At 36.7% G+C, this 11,078-nt stretch overlaps 1 protein-coding gene across 1 annotated transcript in view; it reads right to left on the bottom strand.

Moving 5' to 3' along the window:
* Positions 1–8,779, bottom strand: part of LOC106870550 (3-hydroxyacyl-CoA dehydrogenase type-2) — a 12,037-nt gene extending 3,258 nt beyond the window's left edge. The window contains exons 1-4 of the mRNA XM_014916676.2: positions 7,947–8,779; positions 5,290–5,454; positions 4,029–4,193; positions 1,473–1,710 (exon numbers count right to left, since the gene is read on the bottom strand). Of these exons, the coding sequence (XP_014772162.1) occupies positions 1,473–1,710; positions 4,029–4,193; positions 5,290–5,454; positions 7,947–7,967 (589 nt within the window). The 5' untranslated portion in view covers positions 7,968–8,779. The remainder of the gene's footprint in view (positions 1–1,472; positions 1,711–4,028; positions 4,194–5,289; positions 5,455–7,946) is intronic.
* Positions 8,780–11,078: the final 2,299 nt, after the last annotated feature.

Genomic DNA, 11,078 nt, shown 5'->3' with positions numbered 1-11,078 from the left:
TCTGGGTACAGGACATTGCAAACAAAACGTAGACAAGAAAATAATAATAACCAGAGTACAGAAAACACACAGGCCACATAGAGAACATTTTCCTTCATCGGCTACCCCCATTTTAACACTGGCGTTTCGAAGAGTAGGGCAGGACGCATTGTTAAAATGGCTCTTCCCATGGACCGCAAATTAAATTTGTATACACAAATTAAACTTGTGCCATGGAGGAATGTAGTGGCGGACAAAAAACAAGACAGGAAAACAAACGGAAAAGAAAACAAGACAGGAAAACAAACGGAAAAGGCTATGCGGCCAGATGTGAAAAATTATGTGTATATGATCTTCTCCAAGTCTTATTTTATATAATTTATTTTTATGGGAGGATGCAAGGATTTTTAGGGATTAATAGTATTGATTTCTGATATAAGCAACCCTAAGTATGGTGGAGAAGAAGTGTTACATCAACTATCATTTGACAGGTTCTTATCTTTTTCTCAATCTTGAAAAGATGAAAGGCAAACTTTCATTTTTTGATAACGGTTTTTGAACTGAGAACATATCTAAAATTTCACAAAGCATTTAGTTTGAAACTCTATTAAAGTCTTTAAAATTGAACAAAGAGTGTTTGTGTATGTGTATAAATATATGACAAAGAGATAGAAAAGCAGTCTCATGGCTTTGTGGGTGCAAAGCTTGCCTTGTTGCCATGTAGTTTTGGGATCAATCTCCTAGTATGGCACTTTGGGAGAGTGTATTTTCCAGTAGCATTGGGTTGAACATTGTGGGTGAAATTGCTAGAAGGAAACTGTATGGAAGCCTGTCATATGTGTGTGCTAACATTCCTCATATTGCATGAAAAGCACTGAGTTAAAGATGATAATATTTGATGACTTTCCTTGCAAACAAAATCATTCTCTAGCTATGCACTTTTGAAGGTGTATGGAATAAAACGCCCCTTATTTGAAAATCAGATAAGGGTTAATGACATGAAAGACATCTGGCTGTAAAACAGTGCCTCAATAATATGTATTCATCAAACCAATGTTATATGTATGTAGTATATCTTGTGCATACAGTTAGAAATACAACTACTACTGTTGATTTTAGAGCTCCATGTAGGTTTTTATCATCCAGTCTGCTTTCAGTACAGAGCCTAGGTTTCTACTGATTATAAAACGGAGAGCAAATGTAGGAGAAATTATGATGAAGACAAATTTATATCATTTGTTTCCTACATGTATTTCACTGTTGCGGTAGATTGAAATGACAGCACTGGATATTCCAAGTGCAACTGGATGCTTAAAAACAACAGATCATCAGGGGAACACTTGGAACATGGAATGCTGTTGTTCCAAACAATCACAACAGTGAAACACATAAAGAAGGAAATGATAGAAACTTTTATCAATTTTTCGTACGTACGTATGTATGTATGTATGTAGAGCCTGAATATTAAAGGGAGATAATAATAGATGACTTACCTGGAGCAATAGTCATACAACGAATTCCTTGAGATGCAAGGTCTCTAGCAAGGGGCAAAGTCATACCAACAATTGCTCCTTTACTAGCTGAATAAGCAACTTGACCCATTTGTCCATCATAGGCTGCAACACTAGCTGTATTAACAACAACACCTCTATGCCCATCAGCATTTGGCTCATTTTTGCCCATCAAACCAACAGCAAGCCTGATTACATTAAAAGATCCACAAGTGTTCACCTTTAATACAAAGTAGATGCAACCTAAGTTAGCAAAAATAACACATCCAAATTTTTATTCTATGAACCAAGTTAAAAAAAAATCTAATTTATGCAACAAAACTTCTCTTACAGGAGATACTGATTTATTATTATTTGCAATGAATTTTTGCTATTGGATAAAACTAGTCTCAAAACTACATTTATGTTTAGATAACTGCTATTTAAGACCTTATTAATGTGGGAATCAGATTTCAAATATTAAAACTGTAAATAACACTATAGCTATTCTAGTAATACCTCATCATCATCGTTTAACGTCCGTTTTCCATGCTGGCATGGGTTGGACGGTTTGACTGAGGTCTGGAGAGCCAGCAGCTGCACCAGACTCCAATCTGGCAATGTTTCTACAGCTAGATGCCCTTCCTAATGCCAACCACTTTGAGAGTGTAGTGGGTGCTTTTTATGTGCTACCGGCTCAGGAACCAATCAGGTGGGCCTGGCAATGATCACATTCGGATGGTGCTTTTTACATGCCACCAGCACAGAAGCCAGTCAGTGGGTACTGGCATCGGTCATGATCAGTAGGTGCTCTTTATGTGCCACAGGTATGGGAGCCAGTCAGGTGGACCTGGCATTGACCACATTGGATGGTTCTTTTTACATGCCACCGGCACGGGAGCTGGTCAGGGGCACTGGCTTCAGCTACAATATTGGTTTTACTTGACTCAACAGGTCTTCTTAAGCATTCCATATCGCTTGATGCATTGAGGGTATTCTTAACAGGGCTGGACATGCGTGGCTGCGATCTCACTTTAGTTGTCGGGTCTTCTCAATCACAGTATCTTCAAAGGTCCCAGTCTCCCGTCATTGCCTCTGTGAGGCCCAATGTTCGAAAGTCGTGCGTCACCACCTCATCCCATGTCTTTCTGGGTCAACCTCTTTCACAGGTTCCTTCTACAGTTAGGAAGTGGCACTTCCTCTCACAGCTGTCTTCATTCATACAGAACATATGACCATACCAGCAGTCGCCTCTCTTGCAACACCATATTTGATGCTTCTTATGTCCACCTTTTCTCTCAGGGTACTTACACTCTGTTGTGTATGCATACTGACATTATACATCCAGTTGATCATACTAGCTTCATTTCTTTCAAGCCTACGCATTTCCTCAGCATTCATGGCCTATGTTTCACTGCCGTCTAGCATGGCAGTTCGCACACATGCGTCATACAGTCTACCTTTCACCCTGAGTGAGAGGCCCTTAGTTGCCAGCAGAGGCTATTCTTAATCTAGCCACTACACTTCAGAGCAACCACCCCCCACTATAGACTTGGTCACCTAAGTAGCAGAAGCTATTAACTACTTCTAGTTTCTTCCCCGGCATGTGATGGAATCTGTTTTCTATACATCTTCAGTGTTTATTGCCCCAGTGCATCTGCCATACACAAAAACTATTTTCCCAGTTAACCTTCCTTTGATATTGCTGCACCTTTTATGTGTCCATAGCTTACATCGGGTACATCATATGGAGTTTCTACCAATGCCTTTTCTACAGATCAAGCAGGGCCATCTACCTGAAGGGGGTTGTGACTTGACAGCCTTCCTACTTACTAAGACTTCGGTTTTTGCTAGGTTCGATTCTAGACCTTGCTTCCACACTCTAAACGTCGTCTCCAGTTCTGGCAGTGACTTGGCTATTAGAGCAAAGTCATCAGCATAGAGGAGCTCCCAGGGGCAGCCTGTCTTGAATTCCTGTGTTATTACCTGGAGGACTATAATGAATGAGAGCTGAGGACTGATCCTTGGTGAACCCCTTCTCAGAATTCTTCACTATACTCGTTACCAACCCTCACCTTACTGACAGCATCCCTGTACAGAGCTTGTACAGCTCTTACCAGCCACTTGTCTATCCCCAGTTTCCGCCCTGACCACCAGATAAGGGATCGGGGGAAAATCCTTGTAAGAAAATATTGAAAGATTATTTATACCTTCACATATTTTTTCACACAATTTCATTATTGACCAAATAATAGTTAAGACAGCTGAGCAGAAAAAGCAATTTCCAGAAGAATTCAAATAAAATATATTCTCTACCAACACTGATCAGACTATAGGAGCATCTAATACTATTAAAATATCCCTGATGAACAAGATTATTCACTCATTTTTCCAGTAGTGTTTCAATGGGTTTTTTTTTTATCTTCTTAGTACAAATATTTACATGTTATAGCTTCTATCTTGACAACTGCACAAATACATAGAGTTTAATTTTAATGATTATTCAAGATATTTTTATGACCCTTTCCGATGAATAAAGTAAAAACACATTCAACTTACTGAAAGAACTTTTTTGAAATCTTCATAACTATGTGGCAATTCCTTTTTAAAATTGTAGACTTTGAAAGCTACACCAATTCCAGCACAATTCACCACTGCATCAAGCCGACCAAAGTTGTTTTTGGCAATTGCTAGTGCATTATCAACATCAGCTTCAGATGTCACCTTATAATGAGAAAGCACAGAAAGGATAAATAAGGAACAGAAAAGTAGTTAATGAATTGTCAATAGTGGTTTATTGTTAATATTGAATTTCGAAATCTACAATAGGAATTAGCAACAGGTGAGCCACTGAGGTTTTCTTGGTGAGTCCTGGACATTTTCTAAAAGGTTTTCAGATGTAATGTATTTGTGGTTATTGAGCAGTTGATACCTTTAAGATGGTCTTTTGTGTCATGAATTGTTTAATTTGTTCATACATGAGCACCAAAAGTAATGGGAATGGGAAAGTACATGGGGATGTCTTAATATGTATATGATATATGATATGATATAATTGTAGGCCATATAATATTTATGGCCAAACGCAAAAGAATCAAAAGTTGGCTGTTAATAGAAGTTGATAACCTTCAAAGCATTTTAACATGAGCACACAAGGAAGAAAATGAGTATAATTGTCAACCTTAAAAACTAATATACAAGAAGTTTAGGAAATACATTGATACTCATAAATTTTTATTTACTTTTTCATTTTTCAGTGATAATATAGAAGACCAAGATGGACATGGGCAGAAGTGGCTAAATCTTATTTCAGAACCCTGAACAACATGAAGAAAATGATAGACAGAACAAGCTGTCAAGTTATGTACAGCGTAAGTCCATCTCTTGCAAGCACGAAAATACACATGTAAAATGAAGAATGCTGGTGATAGAATGATTGGGATGGTTTTTACAAATTTGATCATATGCATATTGAAATAATTATTTTAAGAGCAGGATGTTCTTCCTACAACTAATCCTCCAACAACCAAGTAGCAGTTATCCATTCCATGAGTATGCCTATATTTTTTTTAACAGTTTAGTCAGAACAGAGTGGTGGGAGAGGCTGCACTCAAGACATTTTGTCATGTATTTAGGAGCTCATTAATCCATTATTTCGAATTTTTGTGGTGTGACTAAAAGCTAAACAAACAATAAAAAAAATATTGCACCAACAATTCATAAGCCTGTTACAAATGATAAAGATCCTAACAAAACAAATCTGAAAAAAAAAAGTAAAATAATTATTACATCAGTATATATTGCTAATTTTGTAACTTACATCGGTTGGTGCAAAGATACAGTTTCCTCCAAGCTTGCTTGCAACTTCAGCTCCTTTGGAGTTTGGCAAATCACACAGGACAACTCGAGATCCTTGTTGTACCAGTCTTTGTACAGCTGCAAGACCTAAACCGGATGCCCCACCAGTCACCAATCCAACCAGGCCCTAGTGAAATAAACCAGGAATGTACAAATAATTTAGTAAATAAGAAATTAGAAAAAAGTCAATATGATTCATGATAATAGGGTTAGTACATCAGAGAAGTTTTTCTGGTTAGTATTGCATCGTCTGTTTTGGAGATAATTTTAAAGTCAAGTTTCCTATAAATATGAGGTACCAATAAGAAACTGTCACGTTGGACTTGTGAGTATTAAGCACAATTTTTGTCTTTTAGGAAATGCCCAACTCCAGTCTTCTGGATAAGTTCTACAATGTAAATATCTCCTGGTGTTACACTTACACATTGAAGTTTTATACTCTCTATCTGAATCTCATCTTGGACCTGCTATATATATAGTTGGCAAATCTGCCTCAAATTATTGAAAAGATTGAACACAGATGGGACAGTTTTGATCATGTCTGCTCAATCAATGTTGACATCGAGCTGAACAATGGATCCTGTTCATATGAACAAGCAAACTGTACCATCTGATTCATCTTATCTTTGATTCACTTACCAAAGTCTGCATTAAACATATCCAAACCTTTAACTCCAGAAATGCTTTGATCTCCCTCCTTGTCCACAGCTTCTCTACAAGGTTCAACCTAGAGAACATCAACTGCACTGGTCTCACCAGCCTGGCATGGCTTGCAATAATTATAGGTACTGTTTCATTTCCTCTAAACTAAAGTGTATTCAACCTTTTTGATATCAACATTCCTGAGACTAAAGTTGTACGATACAATAGATCGTATTGAAATTAAAGCTGCCAATCATAATTTTACCTCAGAATATTGCATATCCCAAACAACTGAGTAAGGTGTCTATTTTACTAAGTCCCTCCAAATTCTTGATTGCTTTCAAAATTAATTTTAAAACAGACAATATATTTCATAAGAAATATGCAATGAAAGGGCTAAACCCCACAAAAACTCAGGTGTTATACTAGATCTTTCATGTACTAAGAAGTTCAAGTATTCCATAATAATCCTGTGTTAGAAATTTTTGAATCATGTTTGAAACACTAGCTCAATGATGAAAAAATCATTTTACCAAGACCCTTTCAAATACTTTTAGATTGTTTGAGAAATAAATCAAAACATAGTATATTTCAAAAGGATTAAATATATTTTATAGAGAATTAATTTAAAAGCAACAGAAAAAAATATCTTCTTGAAGTCTGGAATATAGCTTCAGTTTACTTTCAGCAAAATTTTAACTTTTGGTCATAAGGTCAAAATCTGTATCATGTTTCTCAGTGTTCTTTTTATATAATACATTATTATTCACTAAGTAATTTACCACTTCCGTTTTTTTGCACGTAGACATGCATTACAGAAATTAATCCTTAGATTGGCCAAAATCTGAAATATAACACCTATAAAATTATTTTATTTTAGAAAATTTAGATAAATATAACAATATAAATATAAAATATATAAGATAACTTTCGAAAGTTATTACATGACTCGTGTTTCTATTTGGTCTTGCAGCAGAGCTCGTATTATGTATTTTTCCTAATTTAAAAATTTTAATGAACCAACTAAAATGATACCGGCTTAAGATAACATAATTCTTCATTGTTCGCATACTGGGTTCTTTATTAACACTAAAGAATCGACTTTCGCTATGGCTTGAGATATAAGGTCAAATTTCATACTGAGCAGTGGCTGGTAGATATAGCAAAAGAAACGAGCAAACACATTTCTTTCAAAAACTGTCAAAAGTAAACGTTTATTAGTTATGCCAAAAGGGCATAACTACATTAACAAGAGGGCGTGTATATTAGTAATTGCGTCTTTAAGGTCAATAATTACATCGGGGATATTATTTTTTAGTTGTTTGACTTAAGAGGAACCCCCACCCTAACATGTTAAGGTTTTTCTCGAATCACCTATTTGTTAACAATTAATGAGAATAAATTCTGATATTTTCTGTTTTTAATGTTCTTACATTTTCAATGACAATATCCACAAGACAACTGCTGTCAACAACACCGGTAATTATATTTGCAAGAGTTTTCTTAGAAGTATATTTCTATTTTATCAATACTCAGTCCAAATTTACAGAGCCGAGTTGAATACTACACAATTTACATCAAGGCAATTCGTGGCTCTCGAAGTTGTGTTGAACCATTCTTAAAAAAGACGTCTCCGTTTAGAACAAAAGATATTTTGAAAACAGGAGGAAAAAAAAAACTGAATTGAGCACTATCAGAAACAAGTATTAAATAAGCAATATGGAATTGACAATACATTTATTTACAGTAAAAAATGTAAATATTACAGAGATAATTCCTTAGTCGAGGAAGAAAAAAAAACGCATTAAAGTTACGCCACGTGTTCGAAGACAATAAAAGAAATGTTCGAATATAAAGATGGAATGCTATATTAAAGGCGTAAATATACAAAGACTGACTACTATGAAATAACATTCAGCTGGTAAGAACAAAAAGAAATATGAAATGCAATATCAAAAGCTAGCAGCTTAAGTTTACCTTCAGAGCAATTGTAGACATGCTACGACCTTCGTTGATAATAAAACACCTGTCAGGAACGATAACTCTTTGTTACTTCTACTCAGATGTTAGGTGTTGTGAAGAAATAAAAAAAATTAGCATGCGTAAAAAAATGAAAATGGAAAAATAAAACTTCTGACAATACGCAGATCCACTCTACACCTCGATATATTATTATTTTTTTCTTTTTAAAGGTGGTGAGCTGGCAGAATCATTAGCACACCGGGGAAAATACTTTGCAGCATTTCGTCCGTCTATACCAGTGGTTCTCAAACTGGGCAGTATTGCCCCACTTGAAGCGGTGGAAAGTTCCAAGGGGACGTTGAAGAAACGTGGGGAGATGATGGGGGTAGCGATTCATGTAAAAATAATGGGTTCATTAGGTTAAGTTTTATTTGTGAAATACAGTTGCTTTGAATTTGCTTTAGAAAAAGGTCTATGTTTGTGAATGTTAGACGAGATGGCGGCGGTAGGAATGTGGCCTGGGTGTCAAGAGGGGTGGCAGCTAGAAAAAGTTTGGAAACCACTGGTCTATACGGTCTGTGTGCAAATTCTGCAGAGGTCGTCTGCCTTTCATCTCCTTTCGGAGATCGATAGAATAAGTACCCGTTGATTATCGAGTGATCGATGTAATCGACATATACTTTCTCCTGAAATTGTTGGCTTTGTGCCAAAGTTTGTGTATCCATAATTTATATTTAATACTGTGATTAAATTACTGGTCCAAGGAAGCGGTGTAAAATGTTATAACATTTTCAGTAATCTTCCAAACTGGTGAAGTTTGTTGTATTTGATTTTTAACTTCTGTAGATATTGGTATTTGTAGAGGAAGCATGTTTTTAGAAAGTAGTTGTTTTTTTTTGGGAAATCTTAGCAAAGTGGAAATAAAACTTTAAAATAGATTTTATATCTTACGCTGCTCGTTGTTCCCTTAACGAAGTTTCTTTTTCATGAGATAGTTTTAGGTCCAGTTCGATGTTCTTTTTTTTACTTCTCAATGTCATCTGTTGAGAGAGAGTTTGGTTTTTTAGTTGTTTTGGTTCTGTCACATATTTGTATCCGTCTATCTCACAGAATCAAGTGCTTGCGGAAATAGGCGTGTTTATATGGGATATGCTTTCAACAGATCCTGATTAACTCTTCATTCCCTCGTTAACATTGGGGTTGCCAATGTGCTGAGACCAGTTTGTTTCGAGGATTTCAGTTTCGATTTCCTTCCATTTGGCTTTCCTGAAATTCAAGTTCATGAGCAGCGTGTCATGTTTGATGCTATTTGTGTGTTGTCCTTTTTGAACCATATACAGATAATTGTATAATGTTGTGGTCGGAAATAGCTGTGAGAATGACCTGAACATTGCGAATGAAGTGTGTATTGGTGGTAAAGACAAGGTTGAGTATGTTATTTCCCCTAGTTGGACGCGGACGGGTCATGATTTGTTGCATGAAGAAGCCTTAAGAAGTACCGAGAACATTCATATCTGTCCTGTTCAGTTGTTTAATTTCAGGTTGGATACAGTCCTCAAGTCAGCTGAGACTAGGAAAATTAAACTCCCCTACTAAAAGTACATTGGCCTGTGGGCTGGCCTCATTTGAGGTTTGGCTTATGAGCGACAAAACATCTTTGAAGTGATCTTCGTGGTTAGCTGCATCAGGAAGACAGTAGGTAACGCCTTTGATCAAGTTGAGGTCAATCACATGCATTATTAGTATATCGCACACTGTGTTGGAGTAGGAGAGGACATTTGTTGCTCGGTTTTCTTGCATGAAGATCGCTATTTCTCCTTGTTTCCGTATCCTGTGGTCAGTTCTGAGTAGTACATGACTTGTACTTCCGCATCTAATATGTCAGATCAGGTGTATTTCACTTAATGTCACACATATTGTCTTTTCTCGCTGTACGAGGTCTCTCTCGCTTTGCAAAGTCTCAAAGAGATGATACTTTTGTTCGATTTGTGAAGTGTGAAAGACCTTGTACATTCGGCATTATTATAAAGTTGAGTTTGTGGGTCAATGACAACAATGGTGTGGTTGTGCACAGGGGTAATAGCAGTTGTTGGTGCTAGAAGTATTTAAAAAAATCATCATGGTTAAAAAAGAATTTTCTTGTTTTGGGAGGGGTTGTTGCCTAGAGTTGGTATGATTGCACTATTGAATATGGTTATAGTTATATGGTTTGCAGCTGTTGATTTTATAGTAGATAGCTGGGTGATTTCTGGGTCTCGATGGAAGTCTGGACCAACACTGCCACTGTAAGGGATGTTTCTACTGTGGATTTGGTGGTGGTTTGGTGTCATGCTTTTACTAGTGCATCGAGTCCCTGGAAGATGAGTGAAGGGAGAGTCACACATCAGACATAATCTTTCGTGTTGGGAACAGTAACAGATTTTAGGATTCCGGGTTACATGTGTAGAACTTATAAAGTGTTATTTAGAATTTAGCAGTGGTGGTGGTGTTGTAAGATGTGTGGTTTGGCGTTGGCTGGTATTGCTTGTACGAATTGTGTATCTCGTCTCAGGTAAATGGGTGAAGCTACAATCACTGCGTATGCAGTCTCTCGCGTTGAGAACAGCAGCATATTTTGGGGTTTCATGTGTTCATAATTTTACTTTACTTACAGTTAGCAGATTTATCATGGAGCTGTCGGGTGTACATTTAGATTGAAGTGGAAAGTGAGGTTGGCGGGGGGGAGGGGATAAAGGAGTGGATCTTCACTAATTGCAGTAGTAGTAGTGGTAATCGTAGTGACTGTAGAATAGGATGACAATGGTGATGATGGATCTCTTGTATTATTCTAAGAAAAATTTGAGTGGCCTGACTGTGGAGAAGAGCCAGGGACTGTGTTGTTTAACAGGTCATCAATTGTTCTAGCAGAACACTCTAGAAGAGTAACTGCCAATGCTGATCTTGTTGCTATTGCTTTGTTGTGGTAAGGGTAGTAGCAGTAAAACATGATGACAATGATAATGGTGGGGTCACTTGTGGTATTTTGAGGAAATGAGGAAGTGAGTAATTACAGAGTGAAGGGCTTTTGATTGTAGAGTTTAATATCTCAGCAATTGTGCTAGTATTGAAGAGTGGCCGTAATTGTTGTTGTTTTATATATATATATAT

This window comes from Octopus bimaculoides, chromosome 3, assembly GCF_001194135.2.
Source record: "Octopus bimaculoides isolate UCB-OBI-ISO-001 chromosome 3, ASM119413v2, whole genome shotgun sequence".
NCBI classification, from domain to species: Eukaryota; Metazoa; Mollusca; class Cephalopoda; order Octopoda; family Octopodidae; genus Octopus; species Octopus bimaculoides.
Note: the sequence above shows the minus strand (reverse complement) of the source record. Positions and strands in the feature narration are given on the sequence as shown.